The sequence below is a fragment of the Apiospora phragmitis genome, assembly GCF_038363925.1.
Source record: "Apiospora phragmitis strain CBS 135458 chromosome Unknown utg000010l:1.0-9815664.0:1.0-9183399.0, whole genome shotgun sequence".
NCBI classification, from domain to species: Eukaryota; Fungi; Ascomycota; class Sordariomycetes; order Amphisphaeriales; family Apiosporaceae; genus Apiospora; species Apiospora phragmitis.
In genome coordinates, this window is record NW_027117409.1 from 5,217,544 (window position 1) to 5,238,384 (window position 20,841).

Below are 20,841 nucleotides of genomic sequence, written 5' to 3' on the forward strand. Positions count from 1 at the left end.
CACCACGAGAAGAGAATTTTGGAAGATCATTGTCATGTCATATAATATCCTGGAGCGGTCAGCCAGAATGGTAGCTGGGGAGAATGAGAGTGCTCCAATAAGGTACAGTAATTAAATATCAAGTTCCCATCTACAAGTGACTCTTCACGCCAACACAGAATGTTAAATGACACGCCGTCTTGGGCAACAATTTGACTGTAGGCGTATTTTGGTTCTTAACTTACGGGTGAGCCAATCTGCCCGAGCCGACGGAAGAGATGGATACAACCGAATTCCTCCGCGCTTGTTTGACGGGACCCATCTCGATGTCATTAGCCCGGTGAACGGGCCCAGGATGATTCGGGTCGTTCTGGGTAGCAGTGCCATGGGTGTACGGAGGCGGCACATCGTAGACGGGGGGCGGCGGAAAGGCATGCTCGGAGGCGGCCTCGCGAGGGCCCCGCCAACGTCTGTATTCAAAGACGAGGGCCGAGAGGAGCCACAGCAGGCACACGACCACCGCGACCACCGAGTATGCCGTGATGGCCGAGTCGGACGCGTTGGCAAGTTCCAGGCCGAAGCCGCCGTTGATGATGCCCAGAATGATGGCGCTTCTGCCGACCCACAGATGCAGGTGAGACCAGGCAGTCCGTCGGCCAGTCTTCTTCAATTTGATATGATGCAGCCAGCCAAGCAGAGGTTGAAAGAACAAGGACCCCAGCACCACCAAGCCGATGATAGGGTGGACATTCGTTTGGGCCGAAGAGAGCTGCATGTGCACCATTCGTTAGCTACCATAACACCAATCTCACTCAACAAAGCACTGGGAACCATCGCCAGCGTACCATGCTCGCCCCGTTGGGCGGGATGCGCACAAGCCGGACCAGCCGGATTCCCAGCGCGGCAGCAGCAATATAGAGGCCGTAAGCCAGGATCTGGAAGACGCCATGAATAATCCAGGTAAAGCGTCCAGGAATGACTCTCATCAGAACGGCCCCGATTTGGAACAATCCCACAAAGGCGATGGCAGCCAAGATGCCGTGGGTTTGGCGGATGGACATGGCCTGGTCAACATCGAAGCCGGCGCCGTTCTGGAAGGAACCCAAACCATTGCCACCATCACCACCTTGCCCGAATCCCGAGCTTCCGCTTCCACTCCCACTACTCCCACTGCCGTCGCCGGACCCAGAGCCAGAGCCGCCTCCAAGCCACGGAGGATTAAATCCCGAGTCCCCAAACTGAGCCTGGGCCCCGGCCGCTGCTGGCATGCCGAACTGAGATTAGAAAGATGGTCGCCAATCGGGAGAAAAGTGCGGCATACCTAGAGAGAGCGCCCACAATAACCTGTATCGCATGGTGTCCGTCATGTCCGGCAACTCTCTGGTTGATCGGATCTGATTGTACCTAATGGTGAGTATTGCGACAGCTTGAACGCCGCGCACAATGCATATATAAATCATCCATAGCAGCAGACGCAGTAGGCATGTGCACCGGCAACTGATTCGAGGGCGGCAGCATTGCGTAATGCCGCCTCTCGGAGTATCATGGGATGTGCGGGTTGGGTACTCTGCTGGTCTGAGACTTTCAGGGGGAAGGTGTTTTCGAGACCGAGCACGACGGCTGATTGGTCTATGTAAACCTTGGGGAACCTTGCCACCACCGCCACCTTGTCAGGAATGCCGACGACTGCTGTCATGAACACTATTAAGCTGTAAACATGAGAGAATGCAGCCCGATTGAGCCCCGGCCCCTGTCATGATGTCGACGGCGAATGATCCACCAGGAGTAGCTCCCCCGGCTCCCCCAGCTCCCCCTACGGCCACCAAAACGAATCACGAAGAGCCCGTCGCCACCTGCCAGTGGGTCGTTTACATTGAACTTCTCTATTCGCCGGTCCATTGCCTGAGTGAGCCGCAAACTGTTCTATTTGTTTGTTGCAGTCGTTTCTTAGCATCAGCCGCATCAAGATGCGTGTAGTCCGTCTATCATGAATCCCATGCCATCCCAACTTGCATGCAATAGTCTTTTCTCGCTCTGACGCCAAATGACTAAGGGCGGCGACCCTAGTAGTCGACCCCCGTGTAGATACATGCCCCAATGCAGCCTCGCCTTCCGTGATATACCAAGTCAGCCCTAGGGATCATCTTCGATGAACTCAATCATTACGGTGCCCTGTTTCAGGCCAGCTTCCTCGATGGTCAGGTCCAGCTTCTCAACGAGATCTCCGCCGGGCTGAGCTTTGAGCTCAAACGGCACACCCTCCTTCCCCTCGAGTGGCTCTGCTTTCAACCACTCGTAGATGCGACGGACCGGGTCTGCTACGGCGAAACGCCGGATGACACGGCCGGCAGGATGTCTGAACTGGATGCGTGTAACTGTGGCAGGGTTCGGTTCGGGCTCGGCATGTGGTGCAGTCGAGGAGATCTGTTGAAAAAGCGAATCCGACGGCGGCGGTACTGCCGCTGCTGCCGCCGATGTTTCATCTGCCTCTGTCTCCTCACCTTTTCCGCCTGCCAGCTGGGATTTCGTGAGCTGATCGGGGTCTTGGATGCCTGCTCTCGACGACGAGCCGCTCGAGTCGAGGCTGTTCTGCATTGCCATCTGCAGCATCTCTTCCTCGGTCATGCGGTCCACGTCGACGGGCTTGGACTTGGGCTTGGACACGCTAACGGGGTTCTTGCTGTTTGCAGCTAAACTGTACCGATCCAGAAACTCGACAAGGTCGTTATAGAACTCGCCAGCAGGCGGAAATGGAAGACCTGACCATGTCTTGACCTGCTCGCCAGTCCGCGGATCGATTATGGAGACGTAAGGGTAACTGCTGGGATCTTCGTGGCCTGCATTAAAGTAGAAGGATACATAGGTTTGCGACTCGGCGCTGCCCTTCTCGTACTGCAGGAAGATGAAATGCTCCTTGAGTAACGATGCAATGTTCTCGTCTTTCCAATGGTCCCTATTCAGTGCCTGGCAGTTGAAGTCGCTCATGTCTTGCACGTTGACCATGATCCATTTCTTCTCATCTTTGCCCATCTCCCTAGCCTCGTCCCACGAGTATCGCGAGATGATGTCGTAGGGAGGGCGGAAGAGATCAGCGAGTCGCTGGGTTCGCGAGGTCGGTGGGGCGGGGTCGCCAGGACGAGATCCCATGGGCACGGGGGGTACACCGGCGCTCGTCGCGTTCGGCTCCTCCCAAACTGACTGGCTAAATGGATTATGGGCGGGCCCTATCACAGGTGGGTTAGTAGGTTCTTGCGGGGTGGTGATTATGGCTTGAGTTGGTCTTCTTACTGTTGTTTCGAGACTGTTGCCTGCGGCGAAGCTGTTCTAGCACGGCGGACTCTCTATCGTCATCGTCCAGGCTCCAGGAAGGGTCCGGTGCGACGAGTGTCTCGGTGGTTCGGGCCATGGGAGCCCTGACGCCGTCGGCAGAAGCCGGGTCTTGCGAGTACATGTCATCCTGTAAACGTCTGGCCATTGCGGCGTCTTCGTCCTCCTGGGCTTGCCGGGCCAGGGCTGCTATATTCTCGTGGTCATCTTCGTTGTCTGGAATGGTGACGTGGTTGCGATGGTCGGGTGGTTGGCTCATCTCGACATCGTCGTCGTCGTCCGAGTCGATATGTATGACGCCATGGTTGTCTTGACGGCCGAGGATGCGCGGGGTGGCGCGGTCGAGGGCGGATGTGAAGAGGAAGCGTTGTTTGCTTGTGTGGTGAAGCTCGAGGCGAGTTCTGGGTTCTCGAAGAAAAGCTGGATGGCTTGCATGGGGTCGTTGCCCGAGATCTCCAGATAGCCGCGCGCGACCTGTTCGCTGTCGGTGCCGGTGATGGCCTGGAACTGTGCCACGTCTTCGTCCATGTTGGGATCTCTCGGGATGCCTGGCTGGGGGAACGTCGCGGTGGAGAGGTGTGATGGAGGGGAAACTCCAGGGCGGGACTTTGAATGCGAGTTGGCGCTTGCGACAGTGTTAAGTACGATGCAGTATGTACGAATGCTGTGCTTTCCAGCGGTGGGGCACCTGAACAGAGCTGGATGTGGTAAGTGAGGTGAGGTTGGATGTAGGTGTACGTACGGGCGGTGCAAAAGGTGGGAGGCGGCAGGTGGGATGTGATGTGGTGGTGGATGGTGGGATGGAATTTTGCAGCGGCTGGAGGTAGCAAACGGAGAATCAATCAATTCAATCAATTCAATCGTATGGGAATGATGATTGGATCAAACCACTCATCTGATCTGAATATTAGTTACTTCTTTAGGTATCTACATACTTACGTACCTAACCTGCCTACCTGCCAGCCAGGTGTGAGCGCGTGGCAGACAATGGAAGGTTTCCGTTGCAATAGTGGCCGCCGCCGCGCGAGCTTGAATTATGTAATTGCTTCATGTCATTTGAAGTATATAACCTTACCCCTCCACCTGCCTGTCGCGGACTTGACATGACATATACGACGCACACGCACACCTGCAACAGCTTATTTGCTTTGAACTGGATCGCGATTTGTTGCGTATACGGAAATCCTTACATACGTGCTTGGAACCTTCATAATGCGCTCGTGGTCATCACCGATCAGGGCAGGGCAGGCTAAATATATGGTATATACGGGCATTAACGAACGCTACCGCCGCTTTCAAAAACAACAACAACATGGCGCCGAGAAAATAATCATGCCGTAGCATCTAGGAAAATGCTACAGTAGCAAGCTTCAGGAGTCTCTGCAAGTCCAGAGACCGCTCGGATTCCACCATCGATCCGATCCTTTGTTGTGCTTCCTCCCGCACACTGCCCTGTTCGTTGCTCGGCCCAAAGATGCCCTTGCTCCAGCCTTTACCCAGAGCCTCAAGCGCCTTGGCCCGCCCGCTTCTTTGATTCTCGAGCATGGCATCCTTCTCATCTATCGTGAGCACCGCAACCCACCTCATTGCTAAGGCTCCCGAGTCAGAGCTACTGGGTGCTTCGGATGCCAGCGCCGCTTTGAAAAGCTCCGTCGCGCATGCGAAGAAGGTATCCTTTGCAACAGAACGTGCTAGCTTAGTCTTCTCGACTTCCGATACGACCATCTCCAGGACTTCTCTGGGATTCGACACCAGACGGGGGCGGTTGTAGGCTGACATGACAACCCTCAATGCCGCCGCCACGGTCGTGCGCCCCACTTCCGTCAAATCTCGCTTGGCCCCTTCTTCCGGCCCAAGATGGGCTGCAGCTACGACGAGCACCTCACTGTACATGTCCAGATCTTCGCGCTCTGCTGCGAAAACAGCCAGAGCTCTCAGGGCATGCGGTCGGTATGTCTCATTGTTCCGTTTCGCTTCACGAAGGGCAATTTTCTTCGTTTGTGCTGCCATCCCGGCGTCGGAGCTCCATATGGTTTTGCTGTGGCGGACGAATTTCGGGAAGGACTTGACCAGTCTTTCCTTGCCTGGGAAAGTCTTGAGAGCCAAGGACTTATCGAGTACCGGCCATATCTTGTGGAGGACGGACGTGGAGAATTGTCCATCTTTACCTACAACGTTACTGATGGCCGTTACCAGAGACGCCATGGTCAGCGCCGCGCCGTGCTGGAGTGCCCACTGCGATGTGCCGAGACCCATCGAGACAAACTGCACGATTTCCTCGGCAAAGCGCATCACCGTGTGATCACCGCCAGCGTGCTGAGCCCATACCGCTTCAAATTCTTCCGAAACATATTCGTCCGTGTCATGCTTGGCCACGTAGGCCAGCGGTAGTAGCCGAGTCTCGAGGTCGCTGAAAACGTCCTGTGATATCTTGGCGATAGCCAGAACCGTATCTGCAACCTTCTGCCGGCGGCTATCGTTCTGAGATGCAAAATAGATATCTGATAGTTTGATAGCGAAGTGCTCGCGCGTCTCGGCCCGGGCGGTGCGCAGCAAGTATGCCGAGCTTCGTGCGTAGGCCTTGCTGACCTCGTGATTGCTTTCCAAAATGTGGCTTTCCATGGCTTTCAGCAGCATCGCGTTATAAGGTGGCAAGAGAATGCTGCGCCGGAGTGAAAGCGTGCTGAGAAATCGGCACAGCCCACCTTTGTCTGCAGTCCAATTGCCGACTTGATCGTCTGGGCAAGCTGGGGTACCAGTTGCTTCATGACCTCTTCATCGGCGAAGCGGAGGCAGTTGAGGATGCATTCGAAGAGGGGAGAACGTGTGGCGGCAGTACTTCTAAGTTTGTCAAGCTCCTCCCGATCCTGCTCTCCAACACGTTGGTAATGATAGTTGATGGCCTCGGGCTCGATTGTGCCCAAAAGACCCAAGCAATGGATGACGATTGTCGGAATGAATGGCTTAAGTGTATCTCCGCCGTTCTTCACCACGTCCAAGACGGTCATGATAGCCATGTACTGGACTTCTTTCACAGAGTTCTCAATACCCTTCTCAGACAGTAGAAAGGGGAGGACCTGGGAAACCATGGCCTTGGCCGAGGATGTGGCATTGTTCTCTTGCAATTGCGTGACGAGAGTCTTCGAGAGCCCCATACACAATTTCAAGGCCGCGTCCCGGACCGATCTTTTCTGGTCGTCGAGTACTCGTAATGCCACCCTCCAAACGTTGGTGTAGTACTTCTCATATCGCTGGAACGGCTGGCCGTAAATGAGGTCCGCGATAGCTGCGCAACTGGCTTCCCTCACGCGCCATTCCCTGCCGTCAAGGATGCTTTTCAGCAGATCGTCCATGATGGGGTAAAAATGAACATCAAGTGCAGTGGTTGGGTCCTTGACAACGGCCTTCCAAATGTCATCCATCGAGCGCCTCACATTGGAGTTCGGATCAAAACGGTAGCGGTATAGCTTAGGAAGTATCTTAGGGTCAAGTTCAGCGTCCGATAAAATGGTGCTTAGTCCAAATCTGCCGAATGCTGAGCGGGCAGTCCAAGTAGCAGCATTAGTGGCCAAGGCCATGAACTTGTAGATGAGACTCTGGTCGCCCACTTCGTTCGCGAGATTGATGATGTCCTTGTAGGAGGTGACGGATTTTCCTTCGCCAGTAGGCAGCGCTCCCACATCGAACAGCTCCGTGTCGTCATCGACCTTGAGCTGAGTTTTGGTGCCAGTGAATGTTGCGACAAGGTCCTTGACCAAGTCACTGCGGAGGGAAGGATCGCCCTTTTCATAGACCAGGGCCAGGCCCCTCGAGGCGGTCTCTTGAACTAACTCATCTCGTGCTGATAGAAGCCTTGTAAAGGCAACTTGGCATTCCCTGAGCCGCTTTTGGATCTCTTCGAGGTGAGAGCCATACTGAATCAGGCAGAAAAGCCAGATTCCACTTGCTTTGAGCAAGGATGGCTTGGTCGCTTTGCAGCCAGAAATCAACTTATCTACGATCTCAGAGATACGTGCTTGTCGTCTGCCGAGAGACTCTGTGACTTCATTACTGGCCGGATCTGGACTCTCAATGTCTAGTCCTAGCAATATGGCCTCCGAGTTCCAGCGAAAGATGGCGGCCGCGATGGCCTCACCGATAGCAAAATGCACCTCGGTCCTCTTTATGTCAGATAAGCCGAACAGCGCGTCTAGGATGGAATCCACTGCGTCAGAACCAGCTGCCGAAGGAACTGCGAGCCTCCCCAAAGCGGTGATTGCTTCTTCGTTGTGAGACTTCCCAAGTCGCTCGAAATAACTGATCACTTCTTCGAAGTCATTACCGCCGACTGGAAATGCTAGGTTGACAGTCCATAAGCGACCAATCACCTCAATGGATGCAGTTTGGACTTGGCCATCTGAATATTCCATGGCGGACATGAAAATGCGCCTCAGATCCTCAGTATGCTGCGATACAACTTCGCCAGAAAGCCTCCCATAGAGTGCCGCATGGTACATGTAGCTGCCAAGGAAGACTAGCGAGCCTTGAAAGGGACCACTCAGTGCGGCCGGAGGCTCTTCGGTCGATCCCACCGCATCCCTCAGTTGCGAGAGATATGCTGCAGTGCCCTCATTCCACGGCGCAATGATTCCAAAAGCTTCCGCTGCTAGCTTCCTGACTCTTTGATTGCTGGACTTCAGTAATGATAGAAGTTCGCCGACACGTGGCGCGAGTTCTTTGATGATCCCATCAACCGGCGCGAATGAAATAATCTCGGTGAAGGAGCGAATACAATCCTCCTCCCCAACGTCTGGGTGATCCCGAATGCCATCCAGGGCCGCATTTAGCAGGCGGACAAGGTATTTGTGGCTGCCATTGGCAATATAATTCCTGAGTGTAGTACGAGTTGGAAGTTCATTCTGAAGTCGTCTCTCAAGTTGTGGCTCCCAGTCCATTTCGATCGCATTTTCTCCCAATGCCGCGAGTTTGACCATCTGCGTTGTATATCTGATAGCAGCGGGAAATGCACGTAGCCTTTCATCGGCGAAAAGGGGATATGCAGATCTTTGGTCAATGTTCATCTGGTCATCCGACGCGTCTATAGACGTCAAGTCGAAGAACCAGTCGATTAGTTTTGTCCAGTCCGGAAGGACCAATGCTTCGTCAGGACGCAACTTGGTCGACCACCACGGATCCAACCCTTTCTGGCCTTCTTCCAGTATATCGCGCCGTTCGGATGAGCCACCACCCAGAGCGATTAGGTCGACCCATCGCGCCTTGATATTGTTGTACGGTAAACAGTTGTTGGCAAAGCGGGCCGCAACATGTTTCGCAGTTCGCAATCCTTGGCGCTCTGGCAGGGTCATGTAGTCGACGAGCAAGATCTCAAGATCGTGGTGATCATCTTCATAATTACTTCTGAACAAACTCATCATGCTGGACAACGCACTTTCGATATAGACTATAATGTCCGAGGTCGAGTCAGATACAAGGGAATCGAACAGCCATTTCAAAAGCGAGTCCTTGGCCTTATGCCCAAACTGGCTCGCTCTTGCAAGAGTGCCGATCGTCTCATACGCGGTTGCGCGAAGCCTTTGCTCGTCCAGTGCTCTGGATTGGTTGTCAGCAGATGCAGCGTTGGGCCAACCCTGCTGCAAAATGTAGTCTTTGAGCAACAGAACAAGGCTGGGGCCCGCGTCTATAGTCGCCCCTGAGCTATTTCTAGCCATCCAAGCCAGGAACCCGAGAAGGGCTTTGTGTAGCCGAAGAGACTCTAGGCCTCCAACGGGAGCTGCCTCACCTGTTGTGAGCGCAAAGTCATCCTTTACCAACTGCACCACCTGGTTCCCCATACGACAAGCAGCCGCTGATTTCGAGAGTATCTGGAGGATTTGTATCCGGTGAGACGCCGGTAGCTCGCTGTTCAGTGGCTGTCAGCAAATACTCCCGGTGGAAAGAGCTGCGGAAAGCTGCGAGAGACAACAGTAATTGCAACAACATGCTGGCTTTGACGACCTACCTATGCAAATCAAACAGGCTTTGAACGACGCCGGGTTCCTCCAAATTTACTGTGGTTCGTTTAAGCAAATCTTCAGCAATTGAGGTTACTCGGGAATCTGTCAACCCGGCTGCACAAAAGGCTGGCAAGAATCGTTCTTCATCCGTGAAAGCGCCACTCGCAAGAAGGCCGATGGCTTTCAGCCTGCATTCCGGAAGGCTTAGGCTTCCAGGCTCCTTGTGGTCCCACGTCTTGGGATCGCTGGCTCTCAGGAAATTGACCTCATCCGACTTCAAACCTGTGGGCGAAGACGCCAGCACCCGGTCAAGCTCGGCGCCGTTGGAAGCTGTAGCCATGTCCTGCCTCAACAGGAATAACTTCCCTAGCCACCGCGAAACATACTGTGCATCTGAGACAGAAGCCAGCCCAATATTGTCACGGAGTGTAATATCTTCCTTGCTTCCCCTGGGCGGGACCTGAATCTCCAGCAATAGCCGCAGGAGGACAATGAAGATACCGGCCGAGCTGGCTTGGTTGGGTTCGTTCGAGATGGAAGCAGTCACGACGGGTAGCAGTGACCGACGTTTCGACTGATCCAATCGAGCAAGACCTTTCTTCACAAGACCCAGATCCAGCTGCTTCACTACCGGAGACCTGGTGGTTTTGTATTGTCTTATGAGGGCGGCAACTGGTAGGACCACCCTAGCCAGATCGATTGCATGTCAGAATCCACAATATCGAGCCTGATAGAGAGGGGTTGCTTACGAAGGTGGTTGAATGAGCTTGGTCACACTGATATATGCTTGGAAGGCCTGGAGAAATTGTCAGTGGCTTCTCCGTCTGGATGAATACAGGGAGGTAGGAGCGTCTCATACTGCATCGCGAACGGATTTGTGCTGACTGCTTGCGTGTTCAAGGAGTGGAACAAGTTGGGTCTCCAAGGCCTCGCTGAGCTTGACCTCGTCAGTAGACACGTTTGCAATTCGATAACGAATCGTGGAAACGGTCTTGAGGCCCGCGGCCTCTGTCGCTGCCATTACTACCTTGGTAAGGGAGTTTTGCGAATGTGACAAGGCTACTACTATCAATAACTCATTTTTGAATGGCCCAGGAAGAGAAACTTGAGTCAGACCATCAGTAGTCGTTCAGGAATGGTAGTAGCAGTAGCAGAGGATGAAGGAGAGAAGTTTAGTAGTAGGTTCTCTTCAACAGTCTTTGGCCTACTCTCGTTGGAAGATCTCCCAGCTAATAGACGGCAATGAAGTGCGTCAACTCAGCCCAACAGGCAGGCAACTGACCACACGTGGACGTTCAGCCACAAGTGGCGGGTGCCAATTTTTGGTTGAGCTCCCCTCTCACTAACAGGAACCTCAGATTCAATCGTACCCAATGTTCAATGTTGAACACGCATCATCTACGACTACCTCGATTTCTTGATTGCAATTAAAACGGCCGTCCTCCTACGGGTCGTTCGTCCGACTAACATGTACTCCCTGTTATCTATAGCGCAAGATGCATGCATCTCTACCCTTCTCCATGCATTTGGAGTAGACGTACTTATGTAGTGAATCGGTTCTCCATTGCGGCAACTTTAAGTCAAGATAGTATTGAAATTGCGAACCAGATAATCCGATGCCCATACTCCATACAAACCAACATTTACCTCCCTGGTCCTGATATATTTACAAGCATTAATTACCACAAACCTCCCGGTTGCTCCAAATATAAAGTTTTATATCACTCTGCGGATGATTTCGCTGATTCACATGGTCATGCCCGGGCGCAAGAGGGTCCGTTTTGTAGCAAGTGACTCGTTCAGACTACATGTCTTGGGCCGAGAGAAACGGGTCGCTCCATTGCGAACCTGGCAATAGTACCTAACCAGATGGCGGCGGAGCTCGTCCCAGTTTGAAGCTTATCAGGAGTTTCCAAGCTTTCAAGTTACACAATCGCGGTTGGATCTGTTGGATGACCGGAGGTGCCGTTCACGATGGGGGCCACATGCGACCGGTCCAAGTCGCCTGTAATTAAAACGGACGCGCTGTCAAGGCAAGCATCATGCTATACAGGCGGCCAATTTGTGCAGCAGCACAACAAGCCACATTGCGCGCCTTTGGCCCAATGCTCTGCGAGGCATTTCAAGGGGGTAACCCAACGGGTACCAAACATCTTAACTCACTCGTTTGGCTGTTTTCATTACTGCAAAGGCTTAAGCCGTCGTCGGCTGGCGCCGGGGAATGGGAGCAGTTCTTCGTATGACAACCTAGTGCCATTTTTGACCGAGTGGCTGCCTGCATGCGTAACTGGTCCTCAAAGGCTGAGTAGAGTTTTGGTTCGCTAGCTGTGACGCGACTGACGGAAACACACCCCTTGACTTCAACTTGGGGGGGCCTTCATCACGATATAGGATCAGATCGAAGCTACACAGGTCCCACGACTATTCTCCGTACGCATCGTATCGTCCAATGTCTAAAGTCAATTGATGAATGCATGGCTTCTTAGGCTCCTGAGGGTGGTGATTGTAGATTCCAAATATTGCGGGATCTATAGTAGCAGCAATATTTCCCAGCATCTCATGAGATAAATGTAACCGTTTTGATTACCGTGATAATCAGGGCATAGGTCTGGTAATGTTCGGCTGGAGGTGGAGGGGTCAAGACTTTCAAACAAGGATACTTGCAGATCATCGAAATTCCGGGGCTGCTCTCCATTCTGATTTGAAGATGCGGTTCCCAGATTTCGTTCCCTGGATCTTCGGGACTGTCGCTTTTTTTAACACGTGGGAAATACCTGGTTATTAACCCTAGCAGGGGGGAAAATCTCGATATGCGGCAACTTCCGTCCCAGTCGCAATGAACGCTACATACACTTGACGATCAACAGTAGAGCTATGAAGACAACCTTTGTAAAAGCAACGCCTATGTGTCTAATAGTACCTGCGTATCAGCCTCTATTGAATGGGCATTGCCGCACGCGGACGGTGATGCAGGCAGAATACGAGTGCGGAGCAAACAAGCCGAGTATGTTATATATATGTAAGTAAAGCTTTGTAATATCTCTCAAACAACCGCTTAGCAGTAGTAGACCTAACCTCGCCAAGCTGCATACATACATGTACATATCATGAGTGCCATGGAATCTTAGCACCTTGAAGACTACATACGTGTTTGAACTTTGGGCATCTCATTTAGTGGACGTGATAAGGAGCTAATCACTGGTAGCACCCGATGTGTACACGAATGTAGACCAGGACGCGTTTCAGGAAGAGACGAGAGGAAGCAAAGAAAACATCGCGCAACAGGAAAAGTCGGCAAACAAACAGCTCGTGAACCACTCCTATAATCAACTACTTGGCACCCGTCGTTTGTGTTTGCAGCGAAAGATGACCAAAAAAAATAATAAGATCGGCTCTGGGATCAAAACTGTCCATGTACGCACCGGGCAATTGATTCTGCAGTCTTCCTTACGAGCCCGCGTAGCTCTCGACAATATGCACATCATTGATGAGGGGGTGGGCACCAGGTTAAACTGGCCGCCAGCCCTTCTCCACCGCTACCATCCTTTCGCAGCTCCCAAGGGAGGGGAGGTTCTACGGCTGAAGTCTGGCATCCAAAGACCACGATCGAAATATATCGATATATATATGTATATATGTTTCCAATGTTGGCACCCAAGAACTATGCCCGTTGCCCATCTGATTCTCCCCGGTGAATAGTCAATCTGTTGCACGCACAATGTGAGCCGTGGTATCGTCCATCGCAATCTCCAGTCGCGATACTTGGACTTGACTGACGTAGTTCCAAAACAATTTGATAGGGCAGCAACATCTAGGGGACGTGCTCTAGTGCATAAACCATGCAACTGTTAGTTCGATGAATATTTGATTCCGGATCGACGCACAAGCCTTCAAGGTCAATTGCATCCAACCAAGTCTTTCCTGCTTGCCCTACTTTCAGGCGTTTGCCCGCTATGTTGTAAACAACCATTTGAGCTCCTCTCAGGGGGATTTCCCTGCTCATTGCTTCCTCGGACCCGATGCAGAAAACGCATGGAATGATTGATGTGCGCTGGGGCAAACGGCTGGCGAGGGCCTGGCCATCACTGTGCACTCGGAATACTAACACCAAACGAGACGTACGTCATTTTAGGTCACGCCCCCGCGGCTCCTCAACAGCTATGGGCTAGCTAGCCCCTACAAGGCGACCACATCTTAGTCGTTAGTTCGGGATTTCGCGAATCTGTCTGGTATACATACAACTCTATACCTTGGGGAAAACGTAGCCAACTCAGTGATTGCGTGTCTGCTGCCGGTACCTCTATGTTCTATCTGCGTTGAACCTACCTACTAATGAATGCGCGCATGGGGGCGAGTAAGGAGATACATGTGAGTTTGCTGCGACCTAAGGGAAGAGACCGGACAGATCGATCAACTGCATTTGATCTATCTGTCCCATCAATATTTGCACCTGCATCTTCGGCCACCAACCAACTCGTGCATTTAAGGTTCAGTACTTGAGTCGCGTCGACCACCCGTATCTTGCTTGCATCTTGCATGAGAACACAAGACAGTAATTTGCAACCCTGAAACACATTATTTTACACGGCTGCGGGACGATACAGAGAACATTGGTCTCGGCGTCTCTATAGGTGCCCAGGAATCACAGCACCAGCACCACTGTGACAGACAGGTTCTTCTCCTCACGGCACAGTTGAGCTTGTATCCATGACCTTGTCCAATACCCGATCTAAGCAAAAGTGTATAACCTTGTAACCTAGACCGGACTGTAGGCATGTGGGTAGCGAGCCTATCGCCCGTAGCGAACTGGGTAGGTTGGTAGGGTACTGTAGTCGGGTACGGTAGGTACTGTAGGTAGGTACTGAACTGTACTGAGGTGGTAAAAGCATGTACTGCTAATGGTCGACAAGCAGAGAGACGGGCTTGTGCTAAGCGACTAGCGGCTCACAGAGTTTTTGCGGTCCTCCACCAGGCCTGCCAAAGCCGCAAAGTCAAGAGTCGTCTCCTCCACCCATTCCCCATTCATTCCACCATCCTTTTCCCACTCACACGCAAACCAAACCGGCACCATCGTTGTCTGCTTTTGTTTCTTGCTGCTTTCCGGTCTCTATCTCTTCCACACAGTTTCGGTCTCTCCTTCTCTCTTCTCTCTTCTTTTTCCTCTTCTCCCTCCTCTAACCCTAATTCCCCCCGCCAGCTTCGTTTCACACCCTCTGCCGCTTGCGAAACCGCTGCCTGTTTGGCTCGCTACTTGTATTCGTTGTGTGCGTTTTGCAAGAAGCTTCCTTTTGGTGCTGGTTCGTTTCCTGCTGTGTGCGCGTGCGCGGCCCGTTTCCGGTAAAGCCGCCGACCTCTCGTCAACTTCCGCATCGTCGCGCAAAACTTTTCCCTCCGTTGCGGCCTTTTCACATTGCTGAGTACCACGCCGGTTCTAGTTCTACTTCAGATCGCACCGCGAAATTTTATCCCGGTATCTTGACGACGTGCGACACGACGACTCGATCCCTCGACATTATTCTTCAGTCCCTCCCGGTATTTCTCGGTCTTGCGGGTGTTCGTTTCCACGGCGCTTGTGATCTCTACTGCTTTCTCCCGTCTGCATGACCAAAAAAGGCGTCATTTGGTGCACAAAAGTAAGTACCCGGCTTTCCTTCCTTCCTTCATGCTGGGGTAAGTAGCGATCAAGCTTCTGCTAGCCTGCCGGCCTGGTGTCCGCTCTGCCCTCGACGTTCTTGTGCTGCTCATTACGACGCGGGCCCGGATTTGACCTTTGATCTATGGGTCGTACTGCCAACCAAATCAGCGGGGTGCTGTTCAGTCCTCAACGGCTCGGGGATCTTGGGCCGCGGGGCACATGTGAGGTCTACTGGGCAATGTGTGTGGTGCAACTCTCGAAGGTCTCTTCTCTCGCTCGATCGAACCGAACTACTTCTTCCGCTCGACGCTATGCCAGCATGATCATCGCAAATTGTCTTGTCTGGGCTTATGTTTGCTATGGGTATTTCAATTGGGTTTGTGGCATGCGGAAACCACCATTTCTCGAAGAGACTCTTCTGTTTACTTGAGACTCTACAGCCTGCCTATCCGTCCGTAGGAGCTGGCCACAGACAAGTTGGTGGAGGGGCTGAGCTTCTCAATATGGCTCCTGCGATTTCCGGTTCCAAGCATGGGGTTATTTGCGCAAATGTGCGCATGCCCCATGGGCTACTCCGGGAATGTATGATGCATCTCACAATGAGGTACGGTGCGGCTGCCGTCTGGCAAGGGAGACATCTTCAAAGTACAGCCTCTGTCAAGGACGCATCGGACCTGGCACGGCATATTCGTTCAGATCACTGCCAACTACTCGTTATGCTGTTCAGCATTCTCTTTCAATTTAAATTCTTCTCACTGGACCTCGACAAGTCCCTGTGAGCTCCAATACTGGACACGATTTGCGCAGTCTCAGAGCACGTCCATCCAATGCCTTATATCGTGTACGAATGGCTTGGACCCCTGAAATGGAAAGCTGGTCGGACGGGTTCTCTTTCAACGTCCTTGCTCTGATGCGAAGACGCCAGCATCCTTGTCTAACCAGGTTCTTACGACTAGCCGGGCTTGATCGCTACTACCCCAATGGAAGTTGCTCACTATTTCTCTCAGCTGCATATTAACCATAGGCGCACACAGGTTAGGAATTCCGAAACTCTTATCCTTTAGATCGTATCACGACTTGACGTTCACTTCATTCGTCTCTCTTGATCAAGCGTCTCTTCAAATCTTTAGTTGGCGAATCGGAAAAATTTGGACCAAGGTCTCGGTTATCGACGTTTGCATTTCAATCCGCATTCAGGCAGGAAAATTCGGCGGCGTCGGCGTTCGTTGCTGGTATAAGCACATCTGGATATCAGTTGGTAAGTCGATCTACAGCTCCTTAACTCTAGTGGGCTGCTGCCACGCTCTGCCGTTCCCCGAACGACCATATCATGTGTGCTTTCAGCCTCATGTCCCTTGTCTTTGAGTCTGCACTGTATTCATTTTGTATTTTATGACGACCGTTGTTGTTTGCATCTGTGTGGTGAAACGAGGAGGAATCCTCTTTGCATGGCTGGACTGCCCCGAGTATGGCTTGCTGGCATTGTGCTACCACCATCCATGTCTACGGCTCAGTCTACTTTCTGCTCAGTGGATCCCCGATCCCCCTAATCATGACCAAGTTGCCGTTAGCGGCCATCAGGTGGGACGAGCAGACATGAACATTAGGGTTGCTATCATTTGCCTCGAGCTTTGGTTCCTCTCCTCGAACGATTCAGTTCGCTAACATGCCGTTCACTGTAGCTTCTACCTATCTCACGAATCTTAACCTGCTGTCATCTGCACATTTGTGTGAGCCTCTTTAGTAAGTGCCCCTGATTCAGGTGTAAGGTGCCGTGCGTTTTTTTTTTCATACACTCACCGGGGACATGTCTGGTTATCTCCCAGTCGGGCCGCCCAGATGCACCCCTGGGACTCAGTAGTCCTGCAATCCTGGCCCGTTACGCCTACGCAATCCCCAACCTGAGCACAATATCTCCTTTGTATGCATTGATATACCCTATCCACTTCAACAAATAGCAAATTCGATGGGCGAAGTTGCGTCCATCTCAACCCGGCCTTCAAAATGTGTCGGACAGGTCGAGCTAGGTCTCTGGCGACTGTGAACCCAGACTTCCAGCACCAAAACTCCCTACAAGCAGTCTCGCTCTGCCGTCTTGTCCAGCTGTGCTGCCTGCCAGATGCCTAGTCAACACCTTGTCGAATGATGCTTCTTTTCCGAAGTCCTCTCTTCCAGTCCCCTCTTGTTTAATTCAGGAGTTGCCCTTGCCCTATCGAGAAGCGGTAGCAGTTCATACCACCCCATCGATTTGGTGTATGGGCCTAACCACTTGCTGCCACAGGCTATCACACAACCTATTATCACATATTACCCTTTTCGAGATAGCAGTAGCTTTTGTGAGTGTGCTTATTTTGCCCTGTTTGCCTTGTTTGCCCCTTAAAGTATTGTCCTTGCCTCGGTCCTGCCATCTTTGATCGGCCGTCTGGCTTCTTGCCTTCACGCACTCCCTTTGATACACCTGAAGGCGTCTATTCTATCTGGTAGTTCACGGGTCGCTCTTGGGCCTGTATATGGCCGGGTCCTTATATACAGGAAGTGGAATCGCCGAATGAGGGGTGTTGAATGAGAGATCATCGGCGAGGGCTGCCTTCCAAACAATGGAAAAATTCGTTTGGTTCATCTACTTTTAGATGACCCGCGATGCCACTTCACAATACCAGCACAGCCAAAATATTCACATACACGGCTCCCTTCCCTAATACTTGCCTCTCTCTCCACCAAGTCAAACCTTCTGTGCACATGTTCCTCGACTTGTGCGGCTGATGCATTAGTTGTTCCGCAAGTGCTTCTCCAGCCTTTGCCTTCCTCTATCTTGCTTCGCTACACAGCAGCTTTTCGTCGATCGTTCCTGCACAAGCTTTGTTCCTGCTTATACGCATTTGTCGCAAGACACTCGTCGGGCTTCAAGTTCTAACTCAAGCGACTCGACACAGGCCAAGATGGATAACTTCAATCCCTACAACGGCAAGGCTCCTTCCAACGGATCCGGCTCTCAAGGCGAGGGCGGTTCCCAGGGCGGTGGTCCCGGTCTACCTCCTTCCGGCCTGCCCATCGCCCATCCTAACGGTCAATCCGGCGGTGATGGTTCTACAGGCTTCCCCTCGGCCGATGCTGCTCGTCAAACGCTCTGGTAAGTTTTCACTATTATGGCAACAGCTCCTTCCAATATTGGTGTGTCGCTGCGGTTTCTGCGTGCTGCACTCCAATACTCGAGCTCGGCTCGATTGGGTAGTCGCAATGCTCTGATCCTCGCGGGCCCACCGTGCCTTCCTGATCGAATGCCATGCGACATTGTAACTGACCGACCTTGTGCACATACAGGATGGGCGAGCTAGCAGGATGGATGGATGAAAGTTTCATTCGCTCGATTTATTCTTCTGCTATGAACGAGAATGTCCAGGTGAAGATCATCCGCGACCGTCATTCTGGGTAAGCTATTGACCTCCATTCTTCGGCCCTGCACCTACCTTGCTTGTCACCGTGCTTGTATTGACACGCTGGTAGTAACGCCGGATACTGCTTCGTCGAGTTTTCCAACCCCGAAGCTGCGCAGAAGGCACTGGCGCTCAACGGTACTCCGGTTCCCAACACTGACCGCGTCTTCCGTCTTAACTGGGCCTCGGGTGGTGGCTTGGTCGACCGTCGCGATACACGAAGCCCCGAGTTCTCCATCTTTGTTGGTGACCTCGGCCACGAAGTCAACGAGTTTGTCTTGGTTGCGCTGTTCCAAGCCCGCTTCCCTTCGTGCAAGAGCGCCAAGATCATGACGGACCAGCAGACTGGCCAGTCGCGCGGCTACGGATTTGTCCGATTCTCTGATGAGCAGGATCAACAGCGCGCTCTAGTCGAGATGCAGGGTGTGTATTGCGGCAATAGACCTATGCGCGTTTCGCCTGCTACTCCCAAGAACAGGTAAGCCTTCTCCCAATTCTCCTTCCTGCCTGCTACCTACAATGAGGAATGTATGACTGACGCGATTCAAGAAGCCACCAAGGTGGTCAATTCCAGAACTTTGGCAACCTGGCCATGATGCCTCCTCAGGGTGGCATGCCGCCCCCGGGTGGTATGAATAATCAGTGGATGGCCCAACAACAGCCAAACTACGGGTTCCAGCAGGGCGGTGGTGGCTTCAACCCTATGGCCATGAATCAATTTACCGATCCCAATAACACCACCGTCTTCGTGGGAGGCCTGTCAGGCTATGTCACCGAGGACGAACTCCGCTCTTTCTTCCAGGGCTTTGGCGAAATCACCTACGTCAAGATCCCCCCCGGAAAGGGATGCGGCTTCGTCCAATTTGTCCATCGCCATGCTGCCGAAATGGCCATCAACCAGATGCAGGGTTATCCTATCGGGAACTCTCGTGTTCGTCTCTCGTGGGGCCGTTCTCAGAACAACTCGGGCGTAGGTACTCCGTATCGCCCTGCTCCCCTCCTCCCCACTACTGGCCTCCTGGCCCTCCTGGTCCCCCTGGACCTGGCGGTTCTTTTGGCGGTCCTGGCTTTGGCAGCAATGGACAAGGCCCTCCCCTGGTGGCTTGGGTCCTCAGGTTCGTGTTGGATCGTTCCCTGGCAAGTAAATTGATGGCTAATCTTGGTATACAGTAAACGCCTTGATACGATTTTAGCATTGAGGCGTCCTGCGTTCCGGCGTTTTGGTCGCTTTACTGCGCGTACATCTTCGGGTCCTGCTCTCTGGTTTCGGCTAGTTACACTTTCTTTCGCATACAACGTCTTCACTCCTTGACCGTCCTCTGGGCGACACACGTTTCGACGTACTCGACGCATATTCCATTGCTTCCTCACCTATTTCCTTTCAACCTCTTTCCGACCGAATCCCGCTCCTGCTTTCACATCGTCGATGGACTGGGACCTATAACTGAAGTCGGCCATGTAACTTGGCCACTTGATCCTCGGTCAGCGCGATGAGTCTGTGCCGTCGACTACTACTGCACCCTTTGGCCAGTAAGGCTGCTGGCACGCAGGTGGCGGAGCGCGATCTACTTGCAGATTTCCGACATTCGATATTCAGATGACGAGACCAATGACCCGTCTCATAACGTCTTTACGCGATGACTTGGCGCTTTCCTTCACGAGGGATGACCTTTGTTTCGGGTTTGCGTGGTTTCTGAGCATTTGAGTTTCGCGTTGCATTAAAATAGATGCTTTTTCATCTTCTGTCTTGCTTGCCTTCTATTTGTGACCTGTCTTGATTTTACGCACAGGCGGCCGTTGGCGACTTGGACATCGTTGCTCGAGTCCTTTCATGATGTATACGAATGATGGGGCTGGCCTTTTGATATGGCCGGGCCACCGGCGACATGATTTGTATGCTCGAAGTCGAGCCTCCTGGGAGATTTCCATACCTACCTAGTTTGACAACGTCAAAATCCTATACCCCCTTTCCTTGTCCGTATTGCCAGCCACAGAACCGGGTAAACCAAGCAAGGCGTATCCAGGCCTTGCCTTTGGGGGTGACTCGGATGCCACCAGTAGGTAAAGCTACCGTCTTTCAAATACTACCACCTAATTCTTGTTGCGATTGGAACAAGATCTTTGCTTGGGAGCTTGGGACATGGGGCGTCTGGTGGTGCCATTGGAGTTCAAAAAGAAAAAGGAGAAAAAAAGAAACAAAAAAGAATCGAGTCAACGGAAACCCGAGCCTCGTAGAAGGACACGATGATGAAAACCCACTTGTCATCGCTTTATATAAGGAGAGTGAGTGATGAAATGCGTATCTCTAAAAACATCCAAATCTGCAGGGGAGGGAGGACATGCCAATTAATGATATACCTCATTATCTACCATATTTCTTCACGTTGACAAGTTATGCTCTCCACAAAATCCCGACTGTCATGACAGCAGCAGACTCATGCCCTGGAGCCTTTACGCTTGCTCACCAAACAAT

At 52.4% G+C, this 20,841-nt stretch overlaps 4 protein-coding genes across 4 annotated transcripts; 1 reads left to right on the forward strand and 3 right to left on the reverse strand.

Annotated features, from left to right (window-relative positions):
- Positions 1-226: 226 nt before the first annotated feature.
- Positions 227-1,247, reverse strand: PG994_011333 (uncharacterized protein; the record flags this gene model as incomplete). Its single annotated transcript, XM_066862742.1, has 2 exons — positions 227-748; positions 825-1,247. Coding segments are annotated over 2 exons (945 nt in total), but the record flags the coding sequence as incomplete, so codon positions are not given.
- An 865-nt stretch (positions 1,248-2,112) lies between these two features.
- On the reverse strand, positions 2,113-3,834 carry PG994_011334 (uncharacterized protein; the record flags this gene model as incomplete). Its single annotated transcript, XM_066862743.1, is given in 3 exon segments — positions 2,113-3,203; positions 3,268-3,560; positions 3,572-3,834. The coding sequence occupies 3 exon segments, from the start codon at positions 3,832-3,834 to the stop codon at positions 2,113-2,115; spliced, it is 1,647 nt and encodes a 548-aa protein (XP_066711853.1).
- An 816-nt stretch (positions 3,835-4,650) lies between these two features.
- Positions 4,651-10,326, reverse strand: PG994_011335 (proteasome-associated ECM29 like; the record flags this gene model as incomplete). The annotated part of the gene is made up of 6 exons (XM_066862744.1): positions 4,651-5,968; positions 6,037-9,167; positions 9,230-9,254; positions 9,305-9,985; positions 10,049-10,095; positions 10,159-10,326. Coding segments are annotated over 6 exons (5,370 nt in total), but the record flags the coding sequence as incomplete, so codon positions are not given.
- Positions 10,327-17,873: 7,547 nt separating this feature from the next.
- PG994_011336 (uncharacterized protein) lies at positions 17,874-19,561 on the forward strand (the record flags this gene model as incomplete). Its single annotated transcript, XM_066862745.1, has 5 exons — positions 17,874-18,064; positions 18,256-18,363; positions 18,439-18,846; positions 18,921-19,483; positions 19,539-19,561. 5 exons carry the CDS (start codon positions 17,874-17,876, stop codon positions 19,559-19,561), a joined length of 1,293 nt encoding a protein of 430 aa, XP_066711855.1.
- Positions 19,562-20,841: the final 1,280 nt, after the last annotated feature.